We start from the raw sequence: 14,001 nt of genomic DNA on the forward strand, positions 1-14,001 counted from the left end.
AATTCTTGACGTTTGCCAGCACTTTAATTTTAAAATTTTACACACAAACTCACACACACATTCTCATTTTCAATCTTAAACAATTTTTTTTTTACTCTCAATTTTGTATGATTTTAAAATGTTGGTAAACTTCAAAAAAAAATCATGGCCGACGAATTGAGAGAACGGTTTTACCTTACCATGTTTTTATTATGGGCTAGCCCCATGATTCAATAATAGAAAGGTTTTGTAATTAAACAGTCTTCTCGCTCCCACACATAAAATCGGCTCCTTTACTTGTGCAGAATGTTGCTTACTCTACAGTTTCTAATGATATAAGTAGTAAAACCAAAAATTCTTCATACTAAGTATTCGTGAGCATCACCTTCGTTTAGCGATAAAATAACCAAAAATACCGATTGATAGAACTTTTTACGCTGATTTGAACGATACCAAATTTATTCGGCGCAGGTAATAAATAAAGAAGATATAAGACGTTTATTTACTTTATTATTTTGTATTTTTGATTATCACTAAATTATTGAAACCCAAAAGTAGATAATGACAAAATATGTAATATCGAATTAAAGGTAACAACTTGTACTTTCCAAATAATATTTATTTCTTTACCATTAATTATGCAGTTTTTTCAAAAAAGGTTATTTCATGAAAAAATAATATTTGTTCGTCTTTTAGTGGTTTTGGTTTAAAAATACAAAAAGCTATAAATTATGTGCATCAGCTGAAGACAAATCAATTATCTTGGTGGTGATCTGCATTTTTCGTTTTTGCATAGCTGAACGGTCGGTATTCTAGATTTCTTCCAGCAAATGACGAATAACTGAAATTAAAAAAGCATATTTCGACGTATTGTTTACTATTTCCATTAGAACACCAAATATATTGCAAATTCGCGTAGAATTAATAATATACCTTTACTTCTAATTGTATACTTTGCGTACTTTTTGTAGTACCTTTCTACTACCGTTTTCGCAAAAGGCGATCACATTCTTCCCCTTTCTCCTACTTTCAAAATACAAATCTAGATAAAGGAGTGAACAATTTTAGCTGCCAAAAATTACACAACCTTGTATTATTGAATCATGGGCTAGCCCCATGAGCTAGATGGAATTCTGACGTTCGTATTCAGCGGGGGAAATGTCAATAAAGATATTCACAGAAAGCATAAGAACGTGTAGACAGCACATAAATTTCTCACAACTCATTAAATGCTTAACTACTCAACTAATAGATGGCGCGCTACGAAATGGCACCACTTTCGGTTTCTTCCGTTTAGCAGTTATCGATAAATTCAGGTGCAGCTCCGATTCTTTCTACTTCGCTAAAATTTTCAGACGCCATTGTGAGAAAGATTTTAGCTCCTGAAAATTTGTGTAAAATAATGATAAAGAACAACTGTTAATTAATTTAATTGTGTTCAGAGTAAAACGCGAGTGAAATTTCTAAAAGGAAAGCGAAATAAGAACGAAAGTGTAAGTATTATGCAAGAATATGCTAGAAGCCTTTGCATCGCCTCGTGCCATCGATTTTTCTCGCTTTTGGAAGCCGGTTCGTAGTCCACAGTAGGGGTTAGCGGGTTGCACTTTATCTGTAAAGACTGTACCTTTTATATATACATACATACCTATGTTTGTGTGTATTTATGCGAATAAAATATGGGTATATACACATTTTGTTGGAACTAAAGCAAAATTTCAATTTTAGTACTTATAAAATGCGTGGCGGACGAGGTGGATACGTTTCACGCGGCTCTGGCTCAAGCCGTGGCGGTAATTACCGCAGTAATAATTATGGGCGCATGCAAAATTCTGGTGGAAGGTCTGGTGGTCGGGATGGCTACAACCATAGCTACAATAGTAGTGGTGGCAATTCTCGTTATAACAACTACAATTCTGGTGCCAGTGGTAGCGGCGGCCACTATGATCGTTCCAGGGATCGCTTCAATAATAGTTCTACTGGTGGAAGTCGTCATGATTCGGGGCACAAGAGGAATTATCGTGTAAGTTCCCAATATACATATGCTAAGTCTGCTTATGTGTCCTCACATTTATGATTGCATACACACATGCATACAGTGCCGCACTAAATTATTGACACAGGGAATTTTTTACAACACATGCATTTACGTGTCGTCCCCTCATGCCAGAAGCATGAACGTGCAAATTTATCAGCTTTGAGTTATTGGGGTTTTCTGGCATATGGGCGACATTATATTCAAAAAGAAATTTACTAAAAATTTCTGTTATTTTTTTATAAAACATGTAATTTTTAGGCAAAAAACTGACTTCAATTCTCATATGCAGCATTCGCAGCATACGATTGCGAATGACTCACTGGCGCCAACCCGTTGAAGAACTTTTGGCAAATAAACGTGCAAGAAATAGTTCCGATACTAGCACGTCAATATTCTTATTAAGTCTCATCAAATTCCTTGTTTAAAGGTTATAGTGAATGCCGCATTATACTAAAGCATACATAAGCTACTATTCCATATGAACACAGAAATATTCCGATAAATTGATACCCATCTTCTCTTTGTGAAGTCGGTTAAAATATTGTCGGACGTTCTTTGTATGGAAGAAACTGCGTGAAAAAATTGCCATACATTTTTGGGGTTTTTTTGCCACATTTAAACTTGGACTTTGATATACTTGAAACTAAATGGTCTGTTAAAAAAAAAAAAATGGAACTTTATGCAAATTCTTTAAATTTTACTAAATTTTTGCAAAAAGTTAAGAATTTTTAATTATATTTTGTTTTAGTATGAACTAAATTTATATAAAAGTTTTGCGTATAATATTGTGAAAAATTCCCTGTGGCATTAATTTAGTGCGGCACTGTATGTAGAGTTAATCGATAAAATTTTGGCAGTAATATTTTAACAATATACGCATAGGTATATAAATATGTCTCAATACTATAATAAAACACACAATTCGAAGTTTCAAAATAAAAAAAATAAAATTTTGGTATACATAATTAATTTTAACATAATTAAATTTAATATAAAAAAGAGCACGCTTTATGTTGATCAACATTACGGTTGCTTTTTAATAATTTTTATTTCTGATGGTCTTTCTCATTTTCTTTGATCTCGTCAATAAAAAGTTTACTTTCTAAATTTTGTACTAAGTTTGAAAATTTGAATTACGTGCATCTTATGCAATAAGCCATATATTTATACAAAACTAACGCAAAAAAAACCTAATAAGCACATCGTCACCTGAAATGAAACAACGCCTAAGTAACATCGTCTCTGAAATGCAAAAAGTCGTCACTTATAAATTGGTTTTTGCATAAAATTTATGAAGTTTCAATTCGATGAAATTCATACTGACAATAAAACAGTGAATTTTGAGTTATATATTAGTTAAAATTTTTTGCATTTCACCGACGATGTTAGTTACGGCTTTTTGTGAATTTTGTTAAAAAATTGCTGGAAAATTTTTGGATTCACTCTATGTACATACATATATATGTATATAGAGCGATCAATTGTTCGCCATTTCAATATGCTTTAATAAAAAAAATATATTTTTATAGGATACTTCTCGCGATCGTAATGATGATAGGAAGCGTTCCCGACAAGATGTAAGTAATATGTTAATTGAAGCAGGTATAAATAAGAAATACTTTGACCAGGGAGTTTACAATATTCCCTTTTAGTTGTATAATCTTACCTATTAACATTGATATTTTATATATATTTATGCACGAATAGAAATATATTTAGAAAGGTCGAATTTCGAAAGGCGTGAACCAAAAATATATATGCCATTCGCAACAATCGATTGAGAACATTTTATAACTTTGCCACCAAAGCAAACAGAGTATGTACACAGAGAGAAACTCTGCAAGTGCTGTGTGGCAGAGTTGACACGATTTCGACCTAGCATACTGAGGCACTGATAAGGCTCTTGGTCGCACATTTTGATTAAAGAGCAGCGCCGCCATTATGAACGTCGATTATATGAATTTCATTGCGTTCGAGATAAACGCCGAGAATTGAAGATGATAATATCGAGAGTAAATAAAGTATTACATATGTATATGTATTCATATTGAGCTATGAACAACTGCAGAGGTAAACAATTCCTCCGATGCATTTTGCTGTCCAATTACAATTACAAAATTAATAGAACAGTACAATCTGAAGATGATAGCGACGATTCCCATATCGATTATATCTTAATATTATTGTCTCGAAGAGCTTTTTAGGAGATTTGCCAATGCCGCATTGATACCTCCCCTTTTTACCCAATTCCTAAACAATATAAAATAGAAACTCATGTTAAACCTACACAAAAATCTAAATACTAAATTGACAGAATATAAGTGCTCAAAACCGTGTATAGTTAATTCTGTAAGAATACATAAAACCAAAAAAATCCTCATCATCGTCAACAGGACTATCGACGCAACTCATCAACCGGACGTGGTAATCGCACGCCACCGCCGCCTCCACCACCAATGGTCTCATCAGCATCCGCATCGAACTATCGTAGTACTGGTGGGGCTAATACATCTAGCAATTCATATCGTGGTGCGAATTCCCGGAATGATAGAGATGACTCCAATGCAAATACCAGCCGTCACCGTTCTCCAATGGGCATACAAAAGCGTCCCATGCGCACCGGCTACATTTCAAGAGCTCGTGGTAATATCTCGTCATATCGAGGTGGCATGCGCAGTACTATGCTGAGGGGCGGTGTGCGCATCATTCGCAACAACCGGAATGAAGCGAACGATTTGCGCATTATGCGCCGAAAGCTGTTGTATGCTCAACAAAAAGATCGTGCGCGTGTATTAAAAATACAGCGCCTAACAAGGTAATTAGAAAAAAAAAACAGAAGAAACTGCATAATTGCATTTGAGTTGACTTGAGTTAATTGAGTTGTGTTGTATGAAAATGTCTTGAGGCTGAGTAAAAGGACTTGATATTTGTTGTATCAACTAAATGGAAATAAAAGAAACGCAAAAATGTGAAGTCGATTTAAGCAGGATAATATGAAATGTGAACGTGTATGGTTTGGGTTTGGTTGTAAGCTTATTATATTCTGAGTTTATACTTTTCAAACAGACACTACAAATAATTCGATATGCATACATAACTACGTTTTCGACGCATAAATTATGAGGAACTCCTCTTACAACAGACGTTGTTATAGATCAGAGATGAAAGCATTTATTTTGAAATGCTTATTACTGGCCGGGGTTTCTTTGCATTTCTAACCTATGTAAACTGCTGAATACATTGCTCTTTGAATCTGTCTTGACTACCCAAAGTGGCAATGATATGCAACAGCTTAAAAACGAGAGCCGCGTATGTTCGATGGATTTGTGTAAACAATGCAAAATCCAAAAAAACAATAGCAGCTGATTGACCTTTTCCACTCGAAGCATTTTGTAACAAACAAAACAAAAAAAAAACTTATAGCATCAGAAAGTACCACTTAATTTTGTTCATCAATTAATATACAAATTTTGCGTTTGCGCTACAAAACCTAGCTCATTACGTCGTCGTAGGATAGTGCGTCATTCGAAGAGCCCACGACGTTCTCGAACCAAGAAGGACGATTCATCAGATGAAGAGGAAGATAATGAGAAAGACAACGACACCGATAAGGATGATAGCAAGAGTGACTCCGAAACTAAGAAGAAATCTTCGAAACGTAGCAGCAGCAAGCGGGCCAAGTCTTCGGATAAGGGTGATGATGCCGAAAAAGCTGGGGAAGATGATGGTGATGACGACGATGATGAAGATAACGAGGGCGACGAGAGTAAGGAGGAAATAAAGTCGGCAAAGAAGAGTAAAAAGGGTGAGGATTCATCAGCGGAAACTGATGATCATAAGGATGATGATGATGATGATGATGAAGAAGAAGGTGGTGATGGTGAAACCGAAGGGACAGCAGGTGAAGCAAAGGCTGATAAAGAGAAGGAGGGTGGTGAGAAAGAGGTAAAGAAAGAAGGTAAGAAGAAAGAGAAGGAGAAGGATGATGACGATCGCAAGAAGGAGAAATCCAAAAAAAGTACATCGTCCTCCTCCAAGAAGGACAAGGAGAAGGGTAAAGAGAGCAAGGACAGGCGCAAGAAGGACGACCATAGTGAAGATGATTCAGAGAAGAAGGAAAAGAAGTCGCACAGTTCACGACGTGATGATTACAAATCAGGCACATCTGGGCGTCTCAACTTGAAGTGCATTCACTGTCACATGAACTGCTTCGGATTTTTGGTAAGTTATGTGCACTTGTTGTATTTGTTAAGTCCGTAGGGATTGGTTATGAGGAATGTTAAAATTAAGAAGTGAGGGACATTGATGAGAAATGCTCGGCAAGAGTTACTTTGCATTTTTTATAACATTCACTTGATAACAGTTATTATCCAATGATTGACTTTGTCTGGTAGAAGTTATTCCACTCCTTTTATTTTCATCATATTTATCTTCTGCATCTCCGGTTTCATTAATATTCTTATCTTGCAACGTTTATTAGACAACGTAAAAAATGAACGTTGGATAATAACTGTTATCAAGCAACGTAAAAAATAAATGTTGGACAATAACTGTTATCAAGCAACGTAAAAATTAAACCTTGGGCTTTAACTCTTATCGGCGAAAAATATTTTTCTTCTAATAACTTATGAAACAACGTTTTCGTTAAATTTCAGAATTCGCGCAACGTTTTCAATTTGTAAATTCGAGATAACGGTTATTTTTTGTCCCTGATTCTAAACGTAAAAATCGTCAAAATAAATTACATTAATTTCATAAATTGCAAACATTTGACTTTGATCAGCTGTTTTTCTTGTTTCCAGCGGAAAATAGCTTCTCATTAAAATTAAATGTCAGTTTTGTATCTAAATTTTCGCTATTTTGGTTGTATTTATGCATGCTTTTTATGGCGCTGATTGTTGCATTCCCATTTTTAAATCTGAGCGCACTTGTATACGATGATATCGCACACCTAGTCTAAAGTGCGATCAACTCAAAAAAAATGTATGGCGATTTTTTTGCATAAATCAATTCATAGGATTCACATGCAATTAATGCGAATAGTTTTTTCTTCATGATAATGAAATGAAATTATATACATTAACTAAAAAACTACCGTTATACCTGTTTTTTTTTTTATTGCGTTGAATCTGTACGATCCACCAGCAGTTATATTTCGCTCTCTGAATTTTGAGTTGACTCTCTTTAGGTCTAGGTGTGCGATGCTAGGAGCGTTCTCGTATTAGAGATTGTCCAAAATCGCAGCATACTATCACAGTTTTTGCGTTCTCAGTGCCGAAAAACTTGCAAAATATAGGAAATCGATAGAAAAGTCGCAATTATTTTTCAGGAGAAGCTGCAAATTTCCCCTGCAAAATATTGTACCTGGCAAAACTTTTCAACTATTCACCCTTATTCTGGTTGTCGTAAGTAGTTCGCTGAATTATGTCGTAAATAAAAACATTAACGACAGATTTTAACACGTTTTCAATACTTATCCATTTCGAAAGGATAATAGAAACAAAAATTTGTAGGAGAATACGTCATTGGTTGCCTCAAAACGCCAATGAAAATCTCAAATTTCGACGAGCGATTGTTGTTCCAACAATCGGAATAGTCATGTTCGTTAATAAAAAATTTGGGATTTTTCAATATTTTTTTGCAAATTTTATAACCAATGCTAGAATACAATGATAAAGGGGAGTAAAGTTATTAAAGACAATAATGAATTTGGGGAATTTGTAGCCTTTTCAGGGCTTCTAACTATTCTTAGCTATGAGCTGTCATATTGATAAAAATGTATCAAATAGAAAAGTAAAATAGCCAAAGAAGGTGCCATTCTACTAAAATAAAAGTACAGTGCCAAAATAAGACAAAATAGTTGTAAAAACTTCAGAAATAAGAAAATTTTAGTTGGGAAAAAGAGGTACATACACGCAAAAGTTTTCACAAAAATGTGCTGAAATATTACTATTTTTCAAATATACTATCTTGACACTTTGTGCCAAATTAAAAAATTAAGTGCCATTTGAAGTCAAATAAGGCCAGAAATGACATGGTTTGAGAGAAGTTGACAGGCCTTATGCTTTTAGCACAACATAAAGCAGGGATCGTAAATAATAATTATTTTCGACATTTTAATTCAAGAAGGCAGACTGAAAGAATTTGTCTGTATGATATTTGAATATAGAAGTGTGGTGGTTGTTAGCTAAGGAAATCAATACAGTTGCCAGATTCATAGTTTTAGCTGGAGAAGAGTTTCCTCATGTGGAACAAATGGTCCTTTTGCATTCCAGTCGCCACAGCAAATGTGGAGAGAGTATTTTCCCAAATCAATTTGAATAACACAAAAAATAAACTAGAAATTTCAGCATTTTCTGGTATTTTGAGAACTAAAGATTTCTTTAAAAAAAAAATCCTTCAGGTGGGTACTAAGTTTGAAATTCCCAAAAAAAAACAAAGCAATTTACAAAAAATAGTGAAACTGAATTCATTAAAACGAAATGTGATTATAATCTTCCATTTTATGAAGCCGTTTTTTGTTTAGTTAGGTATAATTTAAACGGTCTAAGGTATTTCATTTTATGTACTGAATTATTTTTTATTTATGTTAAATAAAATAAAACAAAACCTTAGTTTTTAAAAAACTTCGTTTTTGAAAGTTACAGTTTTTTGGTCGAAAATACAGCTATTTCACTGGAAATTTACTGTTTAAAAAGAAATCTGCCAACACTGGCTGCAGGATAAGTTTGACCGTATAATACGAGAACACTCCTATGGTTGTTGTTGTAGCAGCATACAAATTCCACAAAGAGTTTTGCTGGAGTGACGGTCCTTGGCCAGATATAAGCGCATACATAAATCTGGGTCGTTCCAGTTACGTAGACCCGACTTTCGTGAGAACGAACTCTCCTATGGTAACTTTGTTCCCATAACTATTGTTTGTAAAAGCATTAAGGAATTGCAATAGCTAAACTTTATAAACTTGTTCTTCTCATAACCGCGAGCTATTTTAAAGCATCATTTAATTGCATATAAAATTTCTAAAATTAACTCCTAAACTTTTACAGGATTACCAACAGCATTTGTACTCGCGCGTTCATAAGAGTGCAATACGTCAAATCTCACTTCAACAAAAGGCACATTTGCTTCGTCTGCGCGCTCGCCAGCGTGCTGCACAACGCGAAATCGAAGAGAACTCGAAGGAAGAATACGAATCCAAGTTCTGTCATCTGTGTCGTCTACACTATCGCCAACCTAAGGCAAAACATCAATTGTCGGAGCATCATAAGACTATGAAGAAGTTCTTAATGCCCTATTGCTCCACTTGTCATTTGGCATTCAAGAGTCCAATGCTCTATGAAACTCATCGTTGCTCATTGGAGCACTTAAAAGTGAGTATTACTTCTATGGATGTAGCAACAATTCGCATGCAATTTTTTTTTAGGGAAGTGGGTTGTTGGGAGAAAACCGACGGAATTAGGATTTTTTTATATTATATGAATATTCATCATTGATAATTTTTTGTGCTAATTCCTTCTCCACTCTTATGGGTAAAAGTATGATTAGAAGAAGAATACATACAAGTCAATAAAAAAAATGTGTATAGCTCAAGTTTAAGTTATAATGGCATTTTTTTTAAATGGAACACAATCAGCCTTATCATGAGTTTCTACCGAAAACAAATTCACCTAAATTTTTTTTTTCAACCACCCGTAGTGATTACATGGAAGCGAAAAGTGACCGATTTCTGTCGAAAATTAAGCTTATGATAAGGCTGAATATCTCCTCGAAGATGATTGATTCTTCACTGCATTAGTCGTTTACATTTTTCTACTATTCACTTCCCTTTTCAGCGCAAGGCACGCAAACGTGATTCGGATAGTGATAACAGTGATGAGGATACTCGCGAAATAGATCTGAACAAGTTTCTAACAGTCGATTCGGTAGGCGAAATTGACGAAATCGATGACCTGGATGTGGACGCCCTTTTAAATGAAGGTGAAGGCGGTACGGATGGTGAAGAGAACAGCAAAGAACGTCAACCTGTCGGCGCATCATTTATAAAGAAGGTAGATGCCTACTTCTGTGAGCTCTGCAATCATTATTCAGTCGCAAGTGACTCGGTGGAAGCGTATGCTAAGAAACATTGTCTCTTACGCTCACATCTCAAAGCGTTCTTGCGTAATAAGGAAGAAGAGGAGAAAGCAGCTAAGAAAGCTAAAGCAAAGGAAGCAAAAGAGAGCGAAAAAGATGCGAAAGATACCAAGAAAGAAAAGGCCGATGGTGACGAGGACGAGAACAAAGATGCCGCCGAGGAAAATGGACATGAGAATGGTGACGAAGGTGGGGAAGTTGGTGAAGATAAACTCTGGGAAGATGTTGATAAGGATTTGGGTGATTTATTACGTGAAGTTGGCCCAGAGGATCGTGATGACGAAGAAGAAGATGAATCGGTACTTAATATTGATATCGAAAGGTGAGCGTAAAAACGCATATATTATTTAAAAACGTATTTTATAACTAGTTACTATAATTGTAGTGAAAAACCTAAAGCTAAGGAAGTAAACGGGAAGAAAGAGGAACCTGCAGCTGCAACAGCAGCACCAACACCAGCTCCCGCACCGGCACCGGCACCCGCACCCACAGCAGCACCAGCTGCAGCTGAGACGACCAAGGAAGTTAAGGCAGTAAAAGCGGAAACTAAACCGCAAGCAACACCAGCAAAACCTAAACAACAACGTAAAGTGGCGACAAGCGCTAAAACAGCAACAACTCCAGGACAAGCGAAGGAGAAAACTGCTACAGCAAAATAAGTTAATTTTAAATAAAACATTTCTAGTGAAACACAACTAAATTAAACTATTGGAGCATTACAAAAAAAAAAACAACGTAGGATTAGCGCATACGTTTTATGGACTTACTAAAGAAGAGTAGAAAGTTTCAACATATACGCATACATACATATATAAAGGTTTTAGCAGTTACTGATCAATGCTGACAACGTATAATCTAGTACGCATGAACTGTAACTAAAATGTGCAAAAATAAATACATCAAACAAATATATGTATCAAAACAAGTCATTCAATTCGAGGGCGAATGAACCTGGGCTAATTTTTTGCTATTAACACAACAGGTGGAAGTTAAATTTCCTTTTGGTTTGATTTAACAAATATGCGAAGTAGGTATGAAAACATCAAATGGTTACCCCGAATCAACTAGACTCTTCAATCAAGTTACACCGCACCCATGAAAAAGTTGTAGCAGGCCATGTCTCACTCAATCGAGACAGTTCTATCGCCTCGAGCTTATCTACGGTCGCGGAATGCTGAATGAAGGCTTTCTAACCACTTCTCAATTGTATGCTCTGTTGGAACCCACATACAGTTGTCCACAAAATAATAGGAGTGCGATATTTTGACCAGTTTTGGCTATTTGTCTTTTATTTATTTAATGTTTATTATTTTTTTATAAAAGCCTAGCTGGCTATACAACAAACACCATATAAATTCAGATTTTAAACTTTGTATAAAAATTATAAAAATTTTGCAATTTTTCACCCAAATTTCAAACTTTTTAATCAGAATCTTTAGAAAAAATTCTGGTATGCAGTTTTGTAGCACATTCAATTCTAGTCTGAAGAAGTGCAAGTTTCAAGCGGCTAAAAAATTCCGTTGATTTTTGAGAATTTTTTTGGTTAAAGGTGTTTCACGTTTTTTCTATACAAAGTATGTCGACAATTTTCTTTTATATGGAGGACACTGCCAGCAAAAAAATTGCCAAAAATCAACGGAATTTTTTAGCCGCTTGAAACTTGCACTTCTTCAGACTAGAATTGAATGTGCTACAAAACTGCATACCAAAATGTGCGCCCAAATATGCAAGGAAAGCTTAACGTCGAAAAGCTGCAATCACAACAGACAGCCAGCGCTTTCGCTACTCGACTCTCACACCTGCTCTCAGAGAGCACTCTTCAACAAACCGACATATGCGAGCAGTGGAACCACATTTCCCGCTCATTAAGTACCGCCGCCGAAGAAGTAGAGCCCGAAAGAACAACTGGTACGATGAGGAGTGTCAGGAAGCTGCAGAGAAAAAAGATGCGCATACAGGGCCACGCTGCAATCGGGCGCAACGCGCGCTATGTGGGACCGCTATAGGGATCTGAAGAGGGAAGCGAGACGTATTTGCCGCAACAAGAAGAGAGAGGCCGAAATACGTTAGTGCGAAGAGCTTGAAATACTGGCCGACGGGAGAAATGCCCGAAAATTTTACCAGAGAGTTAGGCGACTTACGGAAGGTTTAAAGACCGGGGCGCACTCCTGTAAGAACAATAATGGCGACCTAGTAACTGATGTCCAGAGCGTACTTAAATTATGGAGGGAACACTTTTCCGCCAAACTAAATGGTAGCAGCACGGAAAGTTGTGGAGAAGAAGAACCCGAGCCCGCATTCGATGATGACGGATGATGACCCCGCCATTCGCGCCAACTACCGCGGGATGAGCCTTCTAAGCATAGGTTACAAGGTCTTATCGAGCGTATTGTGTGAAAGACTGAAGCCCACCGTCAACGAACTGATGGGGCCTTATCAGTGCGGCTTTAGACCTGACAAATCCACCATAGACCAGGTATTCACAACACGCCAAACCTTGGAAAAGACCCGCGAGAAAAGGATCGACACTCACCACCTATTTGTCGACTTTAAAGCCGCTTTTAACAGCACTAAAAGGAGTTGCCTATACGCATATATGTAATACTCCTATATTGGCAGCAAGAGCTAGTACCGTCCGAAAACACTACAGTACAGATATATCAACAAACACGTACGAAAGAAAAGGAACACATACGTTTATAAATAAACATGTACACAACACATACAAAAACGGCACTCAAGTACACAATACATTGACAAAAACGGTACTAGACTGTCTCGCTTTGATTTCGGAATGCTTACACATTGAGAAGTTAGATTACTGCCAATATAGAAGTATTACATATATGCCTATATGCCGCTATGTCTGAATTTGGCATCCCCTAAAAACTCATACGGCTGTGTAAAATGACGTTGAGCAATACCACCAGCTCCGTCAGAATTGGGAAATACCTCTCCGAGCCGTTCGCCACAAAACGGGGTTTCAGACAGGGCGACTCCCTTTCATGTGACTTCTTTAATCTGATGTTGGAGAAGATAATAAGAGCTGCAGAACTGAATCGCTCAGGAACAATTTACTACAAGAGCGTGCAATTGATGGCTTATGCCGATGACATCGACATCATCGGTAACAAAAACCGCGAAGTCTGTTCTGCCTTTTCCAAGTTGGATAGGGAAGCAAAGCGAATGGGACTGGTGGTAAACGAGGACAAGACGAAGTCTCTCCTGTCATCAAACAAACAGTCAGCACATTCGCGCCTTGGCACCAACGTCACTGTTGACAGTTACAATTTCGAGAAAGTAGAGAATTTCGTTTACTTGGGAACCAGCATTAACACCGATAGTAATGTCAGCATGGAAATCCAACGCAGAATAACTCTTGCCAACAAGTGCTACTTTGGACTGAGTAGGCAGTTCAGGAGTAAAGTCCTCTCTCGACGTACGAACACCACGCTCTATAAGTCACTCATCATGCCCGTGCTGGTATATGGCGCAGAAGCATGGACAATGACAACATCCGATGAGGCGGCTCTTGGGGTGTTTGAGAGAAAGATTTACGGGCCTTTACGCGTTGGCGACGGCGAGTACCGCAGACGATGGAACGATGAGCTGTATGAGCTTTACAACGACATGGACATAGTGCAACGAATTAAAATAAATTAAAATACAGCGGCTCCGCTGGCTTGGCCATGTCGTTCGAATGGACACTGACGCTCCAACTCTGAAAGTATTCAACTCGGAACCCGCTGGTCGTAGCAGAGGAAGATGGAGGCCCCCACTGCGATGGATAGATCAGGTGGAGAAGGACTTGGCTTCACTTGGCATTTCCAATTGGCGTCAGTTGGCACAGA

The 14,001-nt window shown here is 37.0% G+C and overlaps 1 protein-coding gene across 2 annotated transcripts; it reads left to right on the forward strand.

Annotated features, from left to right (window-relative positions):
* Positions 1–1,303: 1,303 nt before the first annotated feature.
* LOC118745961 (zinc finger protein on ecdysone puffs-like) lies at positions 1,304–11,066 on the forward strand. Of its 2 annotated transcripts, XM_036479644.1 has the most exons (8): positions 1,304–1,472; positions 1,705–1,999; positions 3,544–3,591; positions 4,408–4,829; positions 5,509–6,235; positions 9,064–9,387; positions 9,850–10,472; positions 10,536–11,066. In XM_036479644.1, exons 2-8 carry the CDS (start codon positions 1,715–1,717, stop codon positions 10,807–10,809), a joined length of 2,703 nt encoding a protein of 900 aa, XP_036335537.1. In that variant the 5' UTR covers positions 1,304–1,472; positions 1,705–1,714; the 3' UTR covers positions 10,810–11,066. The 2 variants fall into 2 exon arrangements, with proteins under 2 accessions (XP_036335537.1, XP_036335538.1); XM_036479645.1 differs by lacking the exon at positions 1,304–1,472 and having other exon boundaries at positions 1,967–1,999; positions 3,722–4,829.
* Positions 11,067–14,001: the final 2,935 nt, after the last annotated feature.

This window comes from Rhagoletis pomonella, unplaced genomic scaffold (assembly GCF_013731165.1).
Source record: "Rhagoletis pomonella isolate Grant_MI unplaced genomic scaffold, Rhpom_1.0 Rhpom_scaffold_00010, whole genome shotgun sequence".
Classification (NCBI taxonomy): Eukaryota; Metazoa; Arthropoda; class Insecta; order Diptera; family Tephritidae; genus Rhagoletis; species Rhagoletis pomonella.